The sequence below is a fragment of the Kwoniella shandongensis genome, chromosome 7, assembly GCF_008629635.2.
Source record: "Kwoniella shandongensis chromosome 7, complete sequence".
NCBI lineage: Eukaryota > Fungi > Basidiomycota > Tremellomycetes > Tremellales > Cryptococcaceae > Kwoniella > Kwoniella shandongensis.
This window is the reverse complement of record NC_089293.1, coordinates 46,944-66,172: the sequence shown is the minus strand read 5'-3', so window position 1 is coordinate 66,172 and position 19,229 is coordinate 46,944. Positions and strand designations below refer to the sequence as shown.

The 19,229-nt window shown below is 50.6% G+C and overlaps 8 protein-coding genes across 8 annotated transcripts; 3 read left to right on the top strand and 5 right to left on the bottom strand.

The window, feature by feature from the left end:
* Nucleotides 1–127: 127 nt before the first annotated feature.
* On the bottom strand, nt 128–4,316 carry CI109_103907 (uncharacterized protein; the record flags this gene model as incomplete). The annotated part of the gene is made up of 8 exons (XM_065967401.1): nt 128–220; nt 285–638; nt 749–2,375; nt 2,430–2,706; nt 2,760–3,200; nt 3,252–3,441; nt 3,539–4,198; nt 4,257–4,316. 8 exons carry the CDS (start codon nt 4,314–4,316, stop codon nt 128–130), a joined length of 3,702 nt encoding a protein of 1,233 aa, XP_065823473.1.
* A 206-nt stretch (nt 4,317–4,522) lies between these two features.
* CI109_103906 (uncharacterized protein) lies at nt 4,523–5,570 on the top strand (the record flags this gene model as incomplete). Its single annotated transcript, XM_032006769.1, has 3 exons — nt 4,523–4,633; nt 4,818–5,270; nt 5,361–5,570. 3 exons carry the CDS (start codon nt 4,523–4,525, stop codon nt 5,568–5,570), a joined length of 774 nt encoding a protein of 257 aa, XP_031858972.1.
* A 347-nt stretch (nt 5,571–5,917) lies between these two features.
* On the bottom strand, nt 5,918–7,769 carry CI109_103905 (uncharacterized protein; the record flags this gene model as incomplete). The annotated part of the gene is made up of 7 exons (XM_032006770.2): nt 5,918–6,037; nt 6,107–6,275; nt 6,330–6,469; nt 6,546–6,923; nt 6,979–7,145; nt 7,223–7,688; nt 7,740–7,769. The coding sequence occupies 7 exons, from the start codon at nt 7,767–7,769 to the stop codon at nt 5,918–5,920; spliced, it is 1,470 nt and encodes a 489-aa protein (XP_031858973.2).
* Nucleotides 7,770–8,086: 317 nt separating this feature from the next.
* Nucleotides 8,087–9,996, top strand: CI109_103904 (uncharacterized protein; the record flags this gene model as incomplete). Its single annotated transcript, XM_032006771.1, has 5 exons — nt 8,087–8,288; nt 8,360–8,601; nt 8,664–9,603; nt 9,655–9,766; nt 9,819–9,996. The coding sequence occupies 5 exons, from the start codon at nt 8,087–8,089 to the stop codon at nt 9,994–9,996; spliced, it is 1,674 nt and encodes a 557-aa protein (XP_031858974.1).
* Nucleotides 9,997–10,120: 124 nt separating this feature from the next.
* Nucleotides 10,121–11,779, bottom strand: CI109_103903 (uncharacterized protein; the record flags this gene model as incomplete). Its single annotated transcript, XM_032006772.2, has 6 exons — nt 10,121–10,308; nt 10,367–10,625; nt 10,690–10,930; nt 10,982–11,264; nt 11,334–11,404; nt 11,469–11,779. The coding sequence occupies 6 exons, from the start codon at nt 11,777–11,779 to the stop codon at nt 10,121–10,123; spliced, it is 1,353 nt and encodes a 450-aa protein (XP_031858975.2).
* A 700-nt stretch (nt 11,780–12,479) lies between these two features.
* Nucleotides 12,480–14,885, top strand: CI109_103902 (uncharacterized protein; the record flags this gene model as incomplete). The annotated part of the gene is made up of 14 exons (XM_065967400.1): nt 12,480–12,810; nt 12,860–12,969; nt 13,020–13,079; nt 13,184–13,241; nt 13,296–13,453; nt 13,508–13,654; nt 13,715–13,784; nt 13,837–13,990; nt 14,046–14,078; nt 14,125–14,153; nt 14,208–14,217; nt 14,264–14,337; nt 14,413–14,603; nt 14,658–14,885. 14 exons carry the CDS (start codon nt 12,480–12,482, stop codon nt 14,883–14,885), a joined length of 1,653 nt encoding a protein of 550 aa, XP_065823472.1.
* Nucleotides 14,886–15,001: 116 nt separating this feature from the next.
* CI109_103901 (uncharacterized protein) lies at nt 15,002–17,161 on the bottom strand (the record flags this gene model as incomplete). Its single annotated transcript, XM_032006774.1, has 7 exons — nt 15,002–15,417; nt 15,491–15,592; nt 15,664–15,729; nt 15,786–16,182; nt 16,244–16,270; nt 16,324–16,457; nt 16,513–17,161. 7 exons carry the CDS (start codon nt 17,159–17,161, stop codon nt 15,002–15,004), a joined length of 1,791 nt encoding a protein of 596 aa, XP_031858977.1.
* Nucleotides 17,162–17,507: 346 nt separating this feature from the next.
* Nucleotides 17,508–19,201, bottom strand: CI109_103900 (uncharacterized protein; the record flags this gene model as incomplete). Its single annotated transcript, XM_065967399.1, has 8 exons — nt 17,508–17,752; nt 17,805–17,954; nt 18,007–18,215; nt 18,271–18,403; nt 18,456–18,678; nt 18,739–18,859; nt 18,913–19,014; nt 19,068–19,201. The coding sequence occupies 8 exons, from the start codon at nt 19,199–19,201 to the stop codon at nt 17,508–17,510; spliced, it is 1,317 nt and encodes a 438-aa protein (XP_065823471.1).
* Between the last annotated feature and the right edge of the window lie 28 nt (nt 19,202–19,229).

Genomic DNA, 19,229 nt, shown 5'->3' with positions numbered 1-19,229 from the left:
GTATGATGAAAATGTATATTTGTATGGCAAGTGAATCACCGACTAAATTCAAACTCGAGTCTGAAGTGAGGGATGTCAAGTGCTACTCCGGCTGAGAATGTCGTCCCTCTGCGCGGGCATCCCCTCCCTACCGCCTTCGCTCTATCTTCTCGATCAAACCCTTGCCCAATCTCGCAATCTCACCCAACACTGCATCCTTGTTGATTTTAACAAGAGCGGACTGATCACAACCGAAAAAGGATCAACATGGACTCTTGACTATCAGTGTGCTGAACATGACTCACCTCAGACTCCACAGGTTTGCTTGACCAGCCCAAGAACGCCTTCATCGCCCTTCCACCTTCTCTCCCAACATCCGGGTTCCACAAACCTCCAATCACACTACTGCCATTGATATCCCAGAACCAAACGATCTGATCTCCATATATCTTCTGCAAGTCTTGGACAAAGCTTTCTACGGGATCGAAACCGATCTTGATCGAGGTTCTGTCCGAGGTGCCGGTGTGGAGATTCCGGAATTTAAGCTTGGATTCCCATTCTTGAGAATCGGGGGAAACTGCAAGACTGTATCGGGAGAGGAGGGAGGAATGGAGATGGAGGAGGAAGTCGTAGCCTGCCAAAGGTGTGACGAATAGTGACTAAGGTTGAGGTGTGTCAGCGCTAGCCTCAAAGCGATGCTCATCCAGGCTGAAGGTTTAGTGGAGACGCCAAAGAAGCGGAATGAGGATGATGCCGGTCTCTGACTCACTCTCACATCCAATGCGCCTTCTTCGCTGGCCCTCTGTACCGCTCCGATTGTGGCCTTTGCCAAGACCGCAACTCGTCCTGCGATGACCTTACTAACGCCCTTTGTCCACCTCAGTCCACTCTCATCCTCTTCCGTCACGATCACCCAAGGATGTCCACCTTCCGTTGCTTTCTCCTTGTTTCTCAAGGTCTCAAACTCCTTGATCGCCTCGGATCTTTCGTCGGCGGGGAATCTGACTCGACCCGAAGAGGATGTCGCGCTTGCGCCTTCTCTCGAAGCTGTGAAGATCGGAACAAAGATGGGTTCCAATTTCCAGTCCCATAGACTCAACAAGTCCAAAGCGCGTAAGAAGCCCGATACGGCACTCGAGGGGATTTGGACCGCTCCAGGATCTAAATAAACCTTCGCCATCAAGAGTTCCGCAACTTGCGCTGGGATATGAGCCGAGAGCATATGCGAGGCGAACCATCTCTTCAGCAATCGAGTTGCCGAAGAGTACGATGGGAATCGATGATGTAATGGCGCGATTGACGCATGGTGTTGAGGGAGATGGATGAAGCGGCGGATGTGAAGATCCAATGCTGGAATTGCTAGTCTTCTAGGAGGTCGAGGTAAAGAGGTGGCGAATACTGGCTCGTCTTCGTCGATGATCCTCTCTAGGAGGTTGCGCTCCTTCTCATGGTATATTCGTAGGCGGAATGCAACTCCATCAGGTAACAGGACTTCCAGACCTGCCTGATCTTCGATATCGCTCGCTCCGCTATCAAAGACAATACCGACAGTCGCAGCGGTGATACGAGCGGTGATCACCCTCGCAAGCTTGTCGAACAGTGCAAGCTTGAGCTTCTGGATAGCAGCGAGGTCGTCGGGCCATCGAGGTGAACTCTCGAATTGGACCAACACGTCGGCGTAGGGGACATAGTTGATACATCCGGGAGCAGAGGGCAGTCGGTTGATATCGATTGGATGAGGAACGAATGTCGAAGAGTAACGGAGCATCTCAGAGGATGGGGTGACGTTGAGGATCGCCAACGGCAACTCAGAGTCGATGTCCTTCAACAATCGGTATAGCGAGTCGTATGCGGTCATCGTGGGTCGGAATCCCTGTTTCTGGGAAGATGGGAGGGCGACAGCATCTCGCGCTGTGGGTGGGACCTGAACCACGCCCAACCAGTCCTGAGACGATGAAAGGCATTTCACATCCTCGCCAGTGAGTTCAAAGTGTCTTTCCAACAAACAACGAACGATTCTACCAGGGATCAACGTGGCGTCTTCTGGTCGAGTCAAGTCCCATACAACGCTCTCTGCGATGTTTCCATCTTTGAAACGACGAAGCTCGGCCTTGTCCCCCCAGAGATTTCGGAACTCTTCAGCTTTTTCGGGTTCGCCTGACGAGGGGCCAATGTCGATGACCCGAGTAGCATGGTCGGGGTTGAACACGATCCCGATAGTGAGGGTGGACTCGTCAGAAGCCGAGGGAGTGACTTGCACCAACTTGGCCCGGTCAGAGAGACCTTGTCGGAGGATCTTGGCGATGGAAGTAACGGCGACATCAGTGTTGGAGGGATACTCGGAACGCTCAGCGACATCGGTAGGCAGTTTGGCGGAAGAGACGTCAACTCTGCGACTATATATCAGTAACCTCTCAGGTGAACCTATCGAGTTGGAATCGACCACTCACAAGACAAACTCGTCATACACTTCTGGACCCAGGCTTTGCTGTCTCAGGAAGACATCGGCGAATCTATCGATACGCTCATCTTCCAGCATCGCAAGTGTTTGTCTCGCGTGATGTCTGAGTAATTGCACATCGCCCTTTTCCCATCCTGCAAAGAGGTTGACACGGCCGGTAGGATCGACAAAGACGTTGTCAAACGATCGCGTGAAATCGATGTGGGGAAGAGTGTCTTCGGCGGTCTGATGCATGAACACAGGTGTCGCCTCAAAGTCGGTATGGGCTATGTTAAACAGAGTCAGCGGACATTCTCGTTCATTTGATGTAGGGACTTACCCAAAAACTCCCAAGCAGCTCTTAGAGCACCCCAGTGACCTAATCCTTTGCCAACACCTCTGATCTTCTTGACCTTCTCCCTTGATCCACCAACACCACCTACTTCACCACCATCCACGACCCATCCCAATGCCAAAGCGGCGAACCAACCGCTTGCACCTCTTTCTCTTCTGATACCTCGCCTGTTTGCCCAGATTCGCCAAGCGGCGAGGAAATTATCAACCGTCCGTTCTGGTGATAGAAGCTGAGACAGTCGATGGAGATGTAACAAGTGGGATTTGTGCAGAGTGTCGTTCAAGATCGATGTCGAGTACAGCGGAGTGGGTGTAGGGTTCTCAACGCGGATAAGCGACTTGGCAGGCGAAAGAGTGGATAGGGGGAATACAGAAGGAGGTATGGATGCGTGGATCCGGATGTCGGTTCGATATTTCAGTCCTTGTTCTAGCAATGGTATCTATCAGTATATGCCTACAAGCTCTGCGGAGGACTGACCTTTTCCAACGGTCAGCGCAATGACCGGTCTCCTCTCGTCGCCGTTTGAGGTGGTCCAGTCCACTTCGACACCTTGCAATGTTCCTTCTTTGTCGACTAGCTGTTGTATCTGCGCATATATGATTGCGAGGTAGTGTGCCCTCTTGTGGAAGTATCGATAGTCCAATCGATCTTTGGCCGAGAACAAGCTCTACGAGAAGAGACAATAGTGAGAAGATCAGCGACATGTCGTGGTCACAATCATCGTTATTGCATAAGGACCACGAGATTGGGTCGTTGGCACTCACACTTGGCATGACAACGACGAGGTCTACACCTCCTATTTCACCCTTGCCTTTCTTGTATCCACCGACGACACCCCAACTTCCTCCAACCAAGATCTCTTCAGGCTTGTCCCAACCCAATGTCCACTTGACTTCTTCGCCCTTCTTACTACCGAGTCCAAACTGCGCCGGTCCGGCGAAAGGTGGCATTGCACCAGCACCTACTCGCTTGATCGCTTTGCTCGGCGGAAGACCTGGTAAAGAAGGTAAACTGAGGATGGTGGAGTGAAGTGTGGACAAGAGGGATTTGAGAGTGGTCGAAGGGGTCGTAGGGAGCAATGTGGATGAGAGGAGAGTGGATAATTGAAGGGAGAAAGTGGTCCCTCCTGATTGTTCAGTCGATCGAAGAGCTTCCATCTCAGATAGAGTGGGCGCCTTGTAGAGACTCTTGGTGGAAGATTGAGGGCGAGAAGGTCCAGCAGCAGGTTCATCACCTTCGTCCTCCTCAGATCCATCATCGGCTTCCTCATCTTTATCTTCCTCGTCGTCGTCATCTTCATCCGAGGATCCTTGAGGATCTATCATGGGATCCTCAAATACACCAGCGGTGCCCTCTTCGAGGTCCTCAAAGCCATCATCGTTGTCGTCGGAAGGGGACAGGGAAGGAGGACGGGCGGGTGCTCTCTACGATAACGATGACATCAGTCACTACAAGGAGGTATGCATACACCGCTTTACTCACCTTCTTCCCAGCTACACCACCGTTGCTCGCTTTTCTTTTCAGTGATTTCGTCGCTGACATGCTTGTTGTCATCCACAATAACGAGGAAGAAATGGAACAACAATGTCTAAGGATGAAAGAGAATTTTGAAATTATTATCAAGTTATCAACTTTTGTTTTTCGGCCCCGCAAAACGAAATGTTGGAAACGCGGTTCATGGATGTTGTTCGTATACCAGTTTGAACGATATCACTCGTTATCGACAAGAGGATACATATACATACACGATGGCTTCGCTACTCTTGGGTGGATTCAACACGCTGCCTGATGGGAAGGATGGTGAGGGGAAGCCGAAGAAGAAGATACCAAAGGTTGCCGTGTACGTAGCAGGAGCCGCTGTAAGTCTTCCCTTCTATCGGCATCGCTTTTCACCTATCCTTCTGCTCCGAATCATGTCGACGTACCCAGATTGCGTTGGGGCAATCGGAAGCTTGCCTCGGCAGTCCTAGCATTCACATCCCCCTCTGTCGCATATATGCCTAACTCGTCGTTGGACACAGCTAACAGATGTAAACGCTTCAGTTCGCAGTGACAACCGGCTTAACGTTGCTGGTATTACCGTTCGTCAAACAAGCTGCCAAAATGCAGAACCCTACCCAATTCATGTCGCATCGAAATATGGCGGTCCTCAACTCGAGGTCACGATTATCTGAAGCGGCCACGACCACGACCGACCCTTCATCTCCACTTGCCGGTCCTAGCAGAATAGCCTCAAGTGCAGCGAATGACCAACTATCGAGAGGATCAATGCCCGCTCCTATCGTATCCCCCGAACTACTTCGAGATAGAAATTTCAATGATCGGGAAGAACGGTCACTCTACGGTGCTACCCTTTCTCCCAATGCAGAAGGGGATGATCACGGTCCCACTTCTGCTTTATTGGGCTTCAAGGCGTTGGGAATAGCGACGGCGATGGTCTTTGGAAGTGCAGGATTAGGAGCATTGATCGTTGCGAAAGTGATGGGTGTGGAAGATGTGAGTGGAGACCAGCCTCCTTATGTACCTTTGGGTAACAGCATTGTCCACTGCATCGTGCTGATCGTTGGTCCCCGCTCTGTTGTTTAGATGTCCGAATTCACCTCTCGTATGCGAGAAAATCTCCAATCATCTATGCCGTCCTTGATATCGAGCGTCCACAAACCGGGCAGAAGTACGGACGGCTTCGATGGTCAAGCTATAGAACAGTGGGTGGCCAAGATCGAGGCGGACGATCTGTTATTGGAGGAGGAGGAGGCGAGAAAACCGGCGATGGAGCTGGAGAGTATACCTTCGTGATGTGATCCAAGTAAACGGATATCGGACCTGAGATTTGCACCTAGTTTGGCAGTTACTGCAGTCGACGACTTGTCTTGCTCCAATAGTCGCACAATGACGTTCGGAGGAGTCTGAGGCACGACTTTTCAATAGCTTTAACACAGCACGTTCGATGCTGCAAGTGCCAGCCAGGTCCAACGCTCCTCGCTTCGTACAAAGAGTCGCTGACTGACGTCGATGCGTAACGACATCCAAGTCTGCATATTATACCGAATTTTACCATCGTCCGTGGTCTAGCAAGTCTATGCTACCTGTTTGCTACTTTCTGCCACGGTCAGACGTATTATGTGGGAATCCCTTTATGTCTCCTACGCTACCACCGGAGCATTCCAAAGACCGTTCTTGTCTTCTTCCCTAGTGTGTTTGAGCGACCAACCGCCTTGCTCGACAGCAAATGCAATGGCCAGTTCAGCGAATCTAGCCATGTGCTAAAGGATGAAATCGGGATCGATTAATCAGCGTTGATAACGGACAGTCCGTAGCAAGTCGACACTCACGTCAAGTGAGAATACGCCGTTCTCATCATCAAGATCCATCCTGTCATTTACACCATGGACATACGGATCGAATTCACCTGGGAATTCACCATTTTCCATATCGCCCTCGGTCGCGAACGCGGCGGGGAAGCCGAAATTACTGAAAGACATGTAGTCGGAACCGCCACGACTGTCGATCGCTAGTTGTCAGCAAGGAAGCGCTTTTCTTGTGATGAATACTTACCCAAGCTCTCTGATTTTTATTGGTAGATCGATATACTCTTTCGATAGTTTGGCGACCCAGTTAGTCAGTGGCATATCAGCTTCGGTTTTGACCAATGTGATGCTCTCCGTTGCGTTCTTTGCGATCCACGCGACCATGTCCTAACAGACAAGACGTCAGTCCAGTTGCATAAGGCAGATACAGGATAAGATTTTGATGATGGTTCGATCAACTCACAAATTCCAACATCGCTCCGACTTTTGCCCCGATATCCTTCTTGTACCCTGCCACTGGTAAACTACCCAGATTACCCGCCTCTTCCCCTGCATACCAATGAAACTCGACGGGTCCATTCTCGGGCACAAATCCCCTCGTCGCGAGCACTCTGAACGCTTCGAGGATGGCTACAGTCCCAGAACAATCGTCGTCTGCTCCGGGGGCAGGGAGGAGAGGGAAGAGGTAGTTTGCTGAATCTTGGTGAGCACCGAGGATGGTGTATGGGAGAGAGGCGTTCTTGACGGGTGGGTCGAAACGTGCGATGATGCTTGGTTGAGCGATCGAGTGGGTGTGGTACTCGAGAGAGATGTAAGTACGGAATGGAGACGCCGAGATAATCTGTGGTGTAGTGAGTGAGCCAGTATAACATACTTATTGACGGGGATGAACCCACCTCCGCAACGTGGTCGTGGATCCAGCGTGCGCTCTGTTCCCCCGTGAAAGAGTGGTAGTACCGACTGTAGTAGCTCGTCAAATGTTTGAGATTATCGTGCATCTTCTCGGTGGAAATGTCCTTGAAGCTGGGCAAAACCCAGTTTTGATGAGTGATGTTTGGTAGATCTGTCGGTAGGTAGGTCGTTCAGCGAATTGATGCCAACTGCACGGAACAGGTGTGTTCCATATATATGTGGACTCACGAGCATGACCCACAAAGGCCTCCGCTTGATATCTGTCGACCGCATCCTGTCTATCGGTGAAATCGATAAACTTATTTCCCTCCCTCCTCAATCTCAACTTATCGCCTTCGGTCATCCATCTCGCTGGACCATCTCCCTTCACTTCGAGCAAGCGGGGTTTGGCCAACTCAGCTGCGTAAGCTGGATCGAAAGCGATCAACGCAGCGACTGGATCATCGGGATGTTCGTTCAACGCAGAGACGATTGAAGAATGCACATTGTGAGACGACCCAGTGCTGGGTCTGACCTCTAAAGCGGTCTTCTCCGACAATCCTGGTGATAGGACGAGTTGGTCCAAGGGGGAAGCAACTGCCAAAGTGGCAAGCAGTAAGAACGCAGCCCGAGTGGGGTGTCTCATGATGATGAAATCAAGACAACTGACTGACAGACTGACTGATATGGCAAACAAAAGGAAGAGTGTGCGAGACTGGATTGTACTTATGCATGCTTTGTATCCTGTTTACTTCGAGCGACTCACCACTCTAATCTCTATCATCTCGCTTTTCATTCTAGCCAACTCCGGATGTGCACCACGTGGTACCCTCTTAGATGAGATTGCCCCACATGCTACAAGTCAATGGTCCCGGATTTGCCAATAGTTTGCAGTGATCATAGGCCTGAATAAAGGTTATCAGGGTTGGTTTCTCGCGATATGGCGTGATAAGAAACCGAGAGATGGGAGAATTTCGCTAATCTATGACTCACGACGTTATAGATTCCAGAGTGAAAAAAACAAAAAGAAAATGTTGTCTCAATTCACTTCATGATATCTCGCCCTGTATTGACCCACTCGCACCACAATTGGTATATCCACCAACAAACACCATGAGCCGAGCTACGGGTCAGAGTCCTGGAAAGGACGATGTGATTGACGTCGCTCCGTTGCACACGCTCAGAGATATCGAGTCGAATGGCGACTTTGTCAAGGGGAGGGAGATTGCAGCCGGGGATATGGTGACGGAGAATGAGGAGAGAGATTTGAGAAGAGGTCTTGCCCAGAGACATATCTCCATGATAGCCCTTGCCGGTGAGACCGATACGCTTCTTTCCAATGATTTGCCCTATAGGATGCTCATCCCTTTCGCTTCGCCTCGCTAGGGTCCATCGGTACTGGTCTTTTCCTGAGTCTGGGAGGATCCATCCAGACTGGTGGTCCACTCGGTGCATTGTTGGGATACGCATTCATCGGTCTCATCGTCTGCGCCGTTCAATTCGCCCTAGGAGAGGTCACCGCTCTGTTGCCTGTCACTGGATCGTTTGTACGACATGCAGAATTCTTGACGGATCCTGCCTTGGGTTTCGCTCTGGGCTGGAATATCGTATATGGGAATTGGCTATCTGTGAGTAAAGACGGAACATCTCTCCCACTGAGAAGCGCTATTGATCCTCTCCACGCGTGCAGATCCCGTCCGAAATCTCGGCCATTTGCGTTCTATTCCAGTACTGGACCGATCTCAACCCCTCCGTGTTCATCGTCATCTTCATTGCTCTGACGGCTTTTGTCGGACTTGTCAATATCCGATGGTACGGTGAGATCGAATTCGCCTTTGCGATCCTCAAAATCCTCCTCGTAATCGGTCTTATCCTCCTTGGTCTCATCATCGACCTGGGTGGCGTGTCGGGAGTAGAAAGGATCGGTTTCAGATATTGGAAACATCCTGGACCATTCGTCGAATATGTCGCTTCGGGCGCTTGGGGACGATTCCTTGGTTTCTGGTCAGTGATGATCAATGCCGTGTTCAGTTTCGCCGGTGTGGAAAGTGTCGCTATGGCCGCAGCGGAGACCAAGAATCCTCGACGAGCGATTCCAAAGGCTTGTAAACGTGTTTTCGCCAGAGTCGCTTTGTTCTACGTTCTCGGCGTGCTCATTGTCGGGATGCTCGTTGCGAGTGACGACGAGTCATTGGGCGACGATTCCGGCACCGCAGCGACATCGCCTTTCGTCATCGCCGCTTCTGCAGCTGGGATCAAGGCGATTCCATCCATCGTCAATGCGGTCGTCATCACTTCGGCCTTTAGTTCGTCCAACCAAGCGCTACTTGCCGGAACTCGAGTATTGTACGGTATCGCCCTCAAGGGTCAAGCACCCAAGATCTTCCTTCGAACAAATCGATGGGGTACACCTTATGTCTGTGTCGCCATTTACATCGCGTTCTCCTTCCTCGCCTTCATGTCATTGTCAAACGGCGCACTCACGGTATTCTACTGGCTCCTCGATCTCGTCGGTTGCGGTGTCCTCATCTCCTGGAGCGCAATCTTGACAAACCATCTTCGTTTGGTCGCGGCGATGCGAAAACAAAATGTGTCGAGGAAATTGTTGCCATGGTACAACTGGTGGACTCGTGAGTGTACCTTCCACGTAATGTCGTTCTTGCTAATCAAGGCACCTATAGCTTATTCCTCCGCCGCTGCACTATTCTTCTGCCTCGTGCTCCTGTTGACGAACGGATGGTCCGTATTCACTCACGGCGGATGGTCCGCTGCCGGTTTCGTCACGTCCTACCTGTAGGTCAACCACTTTCCCTTCATGATGAATCGCTGCTGATCATCCATAAAGCGATATCCCACTGGTCGGCGCTGCATACCTCCTGTGGAAGTTTTTCAAGCGAACCAAATTCGTTCGACTGGAGGATATTCCAATCGAGGAGGTCTTGGAGCATATCGCGTTGAATCCCGAAGAGCCTGAAGAGAAGGCTAAAGGGTGGACTCGTTATATCTCGATTCTTTGGGATTAGGTTTGGGTTGCAGTTTGGGTTCTCACTTTGTCGTATAATGTGCCACATGCATGTTCTATGGGGTAATGCTGATCGTAAGTGTAAGTACATGCGTGGTATGTGGAATCCAAACGTCGTCTTCGCTCTATTCTACCTGGCGGAAAACCTCGCCAGGTTTGCCTATCGGTTTCGGAGGCATGGTAGTGATCGGTGTTCCAACGGATTCGAGTTCCTTGGCACTTTCGGTCGTACCTCGAAGAAATGTTTCGATTACCTCGAGCGTCCGCACGAACACCTCGTACGGTGGAACGGAGAGGCTTGTCAGGGAGCCGACTGCATGTGTATTCAGCCAATGCGGAAGTAGTGTTTAAGAAAGGAAAACCACACTCACCAAATCCTGGTGTTATCAAGAAGACATCGGAGAACGAAGGATGGGTGGCCCCGGCTATCGTGAAGATATGCTTCTCCGCATTGACCGTTTTCGACACTCCTAACAATCTTTCGTAATCTTCTTGATGACCAAACTCTTCCGAGTTGACTGACAGGGTAGGACATGATATGGTCGACGTCCAAGGTTCTATCCGTTGAACGGCTGGGTCCAGGGCGATAATAGAAGAAGGCGTGAATCGAGGGTCCGCTGCGGCTGCGATCTGAGAGGAGGATTGTGATCAGTCTCGACTGACGATATAGTGAACGGCAGTGGTAGAGACTTACAACCGCGGTGCCTCCGAAACTGTGTCCAGCGAAACAGACTCTGCCGTCTCCCACTTCCACCACGTTTTTCCAGGGCTCCCAGTCCAGCGTTCTACTGGCCATCAACGCCGGTTGGACATGACGACCTTGAACGATCTTCCTTATCACCTGCAGGGTGCTATCGAGCTCGGCTAGACGGATCTTCAACTGGTCGTGTCGAAGCGTCGTGTCGTCTTTCGGTTGTTCTTCCAGCTCTGGCCAACTGCCATCACCTCTCAGCAAATGCCGTGTAGAACTCAGGCTCAGGACTCACTTCAGGTCTGTCCACCTCAAAAAGTCGACATCTCTGACTTGTCCCTCTTCACTCGTTATTCTCGCACTTGGACCTGTGCCATCTCTGTGTTCCACAGCAGCGACAACATACCCTCGACTCGCTAGCTCTCCGCAGATCTGCGTGTACATGAGACGTGAACAGCCAACACCGTGGGAGAAGATGATCAAGGGCCATTTTCCAGATGGCGAGGGTGGAGGGAGGATAGGGGCTCGCTGATATGTAGGGAATTTCAATCCGTGAACAGCTGGGAGAGCTCCTACATCTATAGAAGCCGAAGTGTCAGCCCGAGCGGTCTACGATACGTAGTAACCGGATGAAAGGCGTCACTCACAAGCCAGTCTACGTAGAATCGAGTTCTCCATCCCTGCCATTTGGAGGAACCCCTTCACTGTTGACGCAGCTCTACAATCACTCTCTCGTTATTGGTGATCACCACACCAACGCCAAACAAGTTGATTCGACTGACCTCGGAAACCATACTGTGCCTTTTGATTCACTTGGACTGACCACGCATGGATAGAATAGTGTGAACAACACCGTATCAATCTCTATACCAACTGGATCATCCGTCTTCAGCTTCTTATGTCTGAAAGACCCTATCGTCTGCTTCTCGATGGGGAACTCGACGTCGAGCGCACCGACCGGATATTCCCCCGAATAGTCGGGTAAATGACGAGAGAAGAGGGTCCCGAAGCGTGAGTGTGAGTAAGTGGAGGATACTTTCGGAGCAGAAGGTGTTGTTCCTGGTGGTTGTCGAGATGTCGTACTGTCTGTCATGGTCAATGAAGGTCTGCTTACTAGGGAGAATAGCAATCTCAGGCAAACAGAAATTAGAGATGTGGTTGGAATTCTCGGCGGTGACAAACGCTATTTTCATGACGTCAGGATATTTGATTACGTATTCAAGCATGTTAGCGGGAGGTCCGAAGGTACGAAGCTCAAAACGAGTAACTATGACCTTGAACGATCATTTGGCTTGCACATTGTAGGTCTTGAGATATGAAATCAGGCCTGGAATCGAGCAGCCAGTGACAATATGGCAGCGTAAGAGCTCTCGTTGGGCAGAGCGTCGTCCATCAGACCTCCGCATCGACAGGGGAACACGATCGGACGGTTAACATTCGCTTGGCTCGTATCTAACGGTATCATGCGTGGAATCAACAAGGCACCGATCTCAGTACCAATCTTCCCTTGTGGTGAATTCCTTGGAATCCCAGCGCTAATCATTCCAGCTTCTCTGCTCAGGCTACAGTTTGAACCTGATCGTCAACGCACTTCGATGTGTCTGAACTTTACGTCTCGTACGTCAGCTGAGCGAACAGCGTGCTTTGATAGGTCAGCTGTGAATGTGTGTACTGTGTGTATATATGATCAGCACCATGCGGGATCGAGATGAATCTCACCCTCTCTCACTCGTTCACCTTACTCCTATCATACAGCATATATAGCCTACTTAATACACTGAAATTGGACAATCATGGCTCAGCAGTTCGTTCAAGACGTACTTGAAAAGGTTCCTGGTGTCGATCCTCGACCCGTTCAACGATCCCAGTTCTTCTCGGGACTCAACGAAGGTCCAGCCGCAACTGCTTCTCGACTTGCTGGACTTGTCAGTACCGACGGGGCATCGGACAATGCACCGTACTACACGTCGAACTTTGGGCAGTTGATTCCTGATTCCGGACATCCGTTGAACATCGGTGGGATTCCGTATCAAGGCGATCCCTTGTTGCTGGAGAAACAACAGGCATTTGATCGATCCAAGTTGGCCGAGAGGATCGTACATCCTTGCGGATGGGGTGCTTTCGGTGAGCACACTCATGCAGGTCAAAAAAGGATCGACTGACACGGCAATAGGCAAGTTCACCGTTTCCAAGGATGTGTCTCACCTCACCAAGGCGAGCTTCCTCTCGTCCGTCGGTAAAAGTACTCCAGTGTACACACGACTGAGCACCGTCACCTATGGAGTGAGTTCACGCAGATCAATTAGTGACACCGGAGCTTACCCACCCCGCAGCGAGAATACCCCGACACAGCTCGTAACCCTCGAGGATTTGCCGTCAAGTTCTACACCGACGTGAGTTGTCTTTGTGCAACACAAGAAGCTGACCAATGCAGGAAGGGAACTATGACCTTGTCGGTCTCAACTGGCCCGTGTTCTTCATTCGTGACCCGTTCCAGGGTCCCGACAACATTCGCTCTCAACAGCGAAACCCCCAGAACTTCTTATTGGACTTCAGTGAGTCTTCTCTGTCTTCCGCACCACTTGGATCTCTGACCTGCCACCCTTTAGACGCATGGTTCGATTTCCTTGCGAACGTACCTGAGTCTCAGCATGCTGGAATGATGTTGTTCTCCGACCACGCCACACCCGATGGAAATCACTTCTCGGCCTATGGATGTCACACCTTCAAGTGGGTCAATGCGGCCGGCGGGTTCGTCTACGTCAAGGTGAGTCTTAAGTTCCCGGCAAGACCAGACACAGTGCTGACGGGACTGATGTAGTATCACTGGCGACCACAACACGGTGCAAAGCAGTTCGACTTTGATCAAACAATGCAAACCCAAGGTCTTGATCCCGATTACTCAAAGAGACAGTTGTACGAGACCATCAACAAGGGTGGGAGTTACAAGTGGACTATGTTGATTCAGGTGGGTTTTGATGACGCAATACAAAGCCTGCATCTGCTAAATCGGTCACTTGCCACACAGGTCATGACACCTGAAGAAGCTTCGCAGGCGGCATTTGACCCCTTCGACGTCACGAAAATCTGGCCAAGGAGTACGTAGTGTCCTGTTCCAGCGGGGAAGCATCTGCTAACCTGATCTTTCAGCCCAATTCCCAATGCAAGAAGTCGGTCAACTCGAACTTAACCGTAACCCCGAGGATTACCACCGAGACGTCGAGCAAGCTGCATTCTCGCCTGGTTCCCTTGTCCCGGGTATCGAACTTTCGCCCGACACGCTGTTGAACTGGAGAGCGTTTTTGTGAGTGTCAGAAGAGGCCGATACAATCTGACAAGGTAGCTATCGAGATGCACAGTATCACCGATTGGCAAGTGCCAATATCCATCAGGTGAGGTACTATCCTGCTTCAAAGAAATATGGCTGACGATGAATAGATCCCGGTCAACTGCCCATGTATGTACCAGTGACTTATGCTTCCCAGAGAAGAGTACATGCTGATAATCACCGATCTGCTCAGTCTTGTCCAAGTGAGTGTTCTAATCTTAACTTGTATCGCCAAACTAACAGCAACAGATTCCACTCACCTGATAATTTCTTCGGGTCCATGAGGATCGACGGTGATGCCGGCAAGAAGCCTGTTTACGTGAGTGCTTTTGACTGTAATCAAGCTGATGACCTCCAGTTCCCAAACAGTTACCAGTCCACCAGTCCTGGCTCTCGAGCTCCCACCTTTGCCGGAAAGTCGATGAACGAAGCGCCTTTCCAAGTCGCAAGTAACGTCGTCTCTCGACAGAGTTACTGGTCGCATGAAGGCGAAACAAGCGAGTATGACCAAGTTCGCGAGCTCTACAGCAGAGTCATGACCGACACCCAACGTGATCATCTTCACAAGAACACGGCCAAGCTTCTCAAGGTGAGTCCGAACCACGTCGAAGAAAGAGTGGACTCTGACGTAGTGGCTCTCTAGTACGCCGACACGATCGTACAGAAGAAGTACCTCGCTCAACAATGTGCCATCTCACCTTCTTACGCCCAATCGATCTATGATCTTCTTCCCGCGGAGCAACAGGAAAACTTCACCATGGATGAGGTAGAGACTGATAGCAAGACCGCTCATCTAGTAGGGAGGGATTTGTCCTTCAAGGCCAAGGAAGGAAGGAGCTTTATGGGTATGCCCGTACCAAGTTCGTCGTAATGTTTGTCTTCCACGAGCAAAGCACAGTCTCAGTCGTTTGTATGAAAATGTAAGAAGGTCATCAAGTCAGATGCATGCAAATCGTATAGTATCAGTACAGGCATTGTTACAACTTATTACAACGAAAATCGCTCAGCATGAACCTCGACCCCGCCTACTCTCTTTCGATCTTCTTGCGTGACGTTGAAAACTAGCTCTTCGACGTGATAAGACAGAGCGTGCGGTCCACATACGCCCACTCCTACACCCCCTTTCGCAGTCGTCCGCACCACGTCCTCGAGGATCTGCTTAAGGTCAGGCCGACCAGAACGTAATTGAACAGAGATCGTATCTGTTTCCATTTCCTTCAACAGCGAAGTGATTTTAGTCTTTTCTACCTTTTCTTCCGCTACTTCCACTGGAGGTATTCCCAAGTCCAGGAGGACGGTATGTGATAGGATCAGAGTCAGTCGAAAGTCGGGCTGCGAGTCTGTAACCTTCAAAGCAGAAGCGACCAGATCTTGCAGCTGACGGCCCAAACCATCGAGTTCCGCTAAATGACGACAAAGTTAGATTGGGTGCGGGAACCATGCAGTCGCTCTGGGAGGCAGTGTGGCTTTACCTACCTTTCGTTCGCACTGTCCATACCAGAGTGAGGTTCATACATGCAGCTCTGCCTTTTTTCGCTTCCGCTAGCAAGCCAGCTGTGACGCCGAGACCGAACGAAACTACGATATTCCTGGTGATCAGTCCCGCAGCCAAACGACGACGAACCTCTGAGGACGACAGCGAGACTTACTGCCGGATCCTCCAACAACGATGAGGACGGAAGCGAATGAAGGAAACAGAAAATTAATCGGTCCGCCTGAAATGTAGTCAACAGTGACTCATTGTGTCCGACAGTCTCCTAGAGGCACTCACCATATGGGCCTTCGATCAAGCAATGTACATTTCTCCCTCCCTGGACACTCCCCGCAACACTGTTCAACGCCTTTGTCCAATCTCCTGCGCTCTTCGCTATCAATTGTATGCCCCCTTCGGGCCCATCCTGCGAAGCAATAGTGAACGGGTGACTTTCCAGATACGACCACCATCCTCCGGTTGGTAGGGGGACAAACATCCTCAATCTGACATGTTGACCGGGTGTGAATCCTCGTGTCAGTTTTGGGAAAGTGACAAGTGTTGACGAACTGCCTGGCAGAGCTGTTATGTGAGCGGTCGTGATTCGTGTCGTGATAGAACGGACGATGGCGTTGAATGTGAGAAGGATCCAAATGGCGATGAGATAGGGTAGTACACCAGGTGAGTGGTAGTTAAGCTGTCGGACAAAACCGTTCAGTATGAACTTCAGTCGCCTGAGGTCCGGTACGCCCACTCACTCCGGCAAGCAGCAAGACGATCCCAATCTGCCCGAAAATCAGTGGATGGAACAGTTGTCAACATAAGGGTTTGTACTCACATGATGGGCAAACTTGAAAGTGAGCCATAGATGTCTTCTAACTGGACGAATCGATCCCAATCCCGTCAAACACAAACCGCCATATGCCATTGCTGCCAAGTAATTCTCAGGCTTCCTCATCTCCTGACGAGCGACTAAACATTCCACTCTCATCAGCTGTTTCAGATCAGTGAGGTGTATCACACTCACTTCCCGCTCTTTGGAAGACTATCAGATATGCAATGACATGCAATGTCGTCAGAAGCAAGACCAACCTCCCCGTCCATCTATGTAAAAAGTTGACAGAGGTATAACCATATGTCACCCATGTTCCTACACCGCCCGATTTGACGCCCAAAGCTGCCGTCAGGGAGAGTAACGCCATGACGATGAGGGTCGATCGACTGGCATGGGTCAAGAACGAGGCTTGACACCATCCTGCTATGCCCAGACCTGTCGCCCATAAGATCAAGACGAGTAGGAACTCGGTCAGGGGTAGATCTATATATGGTATGTGACGAGGTGGGATTGGCCGTCGTATGTGGGATATTCTTCTCGGTGGCTGACCAGCTTTCTCATTGGACCTGGTCGTTGATTGCGCTTCTGGCGGCGACATGCTCTTGCCAAGTCGGAAGTTGTACCATAAGGACGGCGACCAAGCCAAACGGATGACAGTGTGAGGTATTTGAACGACGATGAACAATCCTAAGATTACCATTATCGCTATGAAGAGATACCGATTTGCAAGATACGCAACTTCCTCTAGATGAGAGGCATGGTCGAAAGCCTCGGTACTGTTCACAACGGTGCCAGGGGCGAACCAGACGTTGGTACCGTTGAAGCTGGGTAAGTCCACCATGCTGTATGTGTTAACGAGTCTGGTAAACCGTTCCGGAGCAGCAGAGATGAGAATGCATTCTTGGACGTATTAGTGATCTCTCATGACGAGACGACCTTGTATCCCTCAGAGAAGTGGGACGAGAAACTGGATGTGATAACAAGACAAAAACAATCAAAACTGATATAACGTGGCGAGAGATTATTGATTAACGTTACATTACGATCGGGACCGGAACCGGCAGAATGAACCCGCACCGTCTAGATTTACGTCATTACACGGGACGTGATATTTTGACAAGCGACAAGCAATGTAGTCGCATGCATACTCAGGAATGTCTTCGAAACGCAATCCGATTTCTATGCTTCTACATGACGAGTAATGTGAACGGAACAGAAATGAGACTCATCACACTGAGAGCCCAAGAGGGAGACACAGCCGTCGCGGCGGATCCCGGCCTCAGCGGCGCTGTATAATTGAAACTCGAGTCGATACACCCGTTTTGCAAGATGGGAAAGGCAAACGTCGAGGAATTGCTGACGTCTTTTGGAATATATCCTTGCTGGACACCACGTCTATATGACCAAGTATCGATATCGTATTCGGTTTTCCCTACCCAGTGCCCGAGTCAGCTCAAACGTCTAGACAAGCTGAAAACGCTTACAGGTCCAGTAATACCATCCGATCGATTGTTGTCCCGGCCCGTTGGGAGAGTACGCAGCGAGTTGAGCTTCAAACATCGTCCTCAACCAAGTACGCTTGGCTTGCGAGTTCTCCCTGTTTTGTCGAGAGCTGGTCGTGTTGGGTGCGGTACCTGCGGTGTGGACGAATCAGCATCTATAAGTGTGATAGCTGAGAGCACTCACCCGTTTCCAAGCTCCATTCCCCGACGAATGTGTAAGGGATCGACGGTGTCGACTTCAACAGTCGCGATACGTTGCAGATCGACTCGAGGATCGTGTCAGGTGGGAGGTTGTTCAAGGGCGCAAAGGCATAATACTGGTGCGAATCAAGGGTGAGGCGTGAAGGAGTGGATGTCGCATCGACGTTTGACGGGTCGTAGTTGCTCCAGTAGCTGGGGCCGTAGAATGCATCTTCGTACATTTAGCTCTTGGCTCCTCACGACGCACTTACCATGAAACGTCACGTTGATTGTATTGCTAGCCGCTCGGATCACACTGCTTCCCGCCGAGTAGAAACTCTTCAGCTGATCCATCGTGAATCCTCCTGAGGACAGTCTCGGCTCATTCAACAGCTCGATCCCTGGTGAAACCATCAGCATGACGACCAATAGTGTTGACTTGTTCCCACTCACCTCGCACCACACCCCCATAGATATCCTTTGAGAACTCCTCCGTCAGGTTCTTCAATACATTTATACTTCTATCCGAGTTCGATGTGTTGGTGTGAAACAAAACCGGTCCTATCAATCCTGAATTGTCCTGCCCGTTCTGTGATCCCGGTGCTCCGTGCAAGTCTATAAGAACCGAAAGTCCTAACTCCTGTGCCCAATTGATTGCTCGTATGAGGTACGGATACTGCGCGCCGATACTAAATGAGCATCTGATTCTAAGTAGAAGACCTGATTGTTCGCTCACCTGTCCAGAAACGTATGGCTCGTAATCTAAAAGATCGACAGCCCAATATCCGATGGGTATTCTCAACGAATTGAGACCGGCAGCTTTGATCTCGACAATATCATCGAGGGTGAAGAATGACCTGCTTGACGGTCAGCGGGCCAGTATAGGGTGACGATACATGTCACCACTTACTCCCAGTGCGATTTCAAAGCCGAGGAACACGATTTCTTGCCAAGACCATTACACAGACTCCACTCGTCATCTGCACCAGACGAATAGAGCGAGGGGGTGATCCTACGTATGTTCGATCAGCCATCATGACAGATTCTCCCAAAGGCGACACTCACCATGCCTCGGTCAAGAGCCATCCTCCCAGATTGACACCTCTAATGACTTCATTCGGACTCGCGGTATCCTGGCAAGTCACCCCAAGCACAAATAACGATACCGAAAGCAGACATGCTGGAAAGGTCCTCAGCATGAGGGCTCTGATCATTTAAACTTGCCCT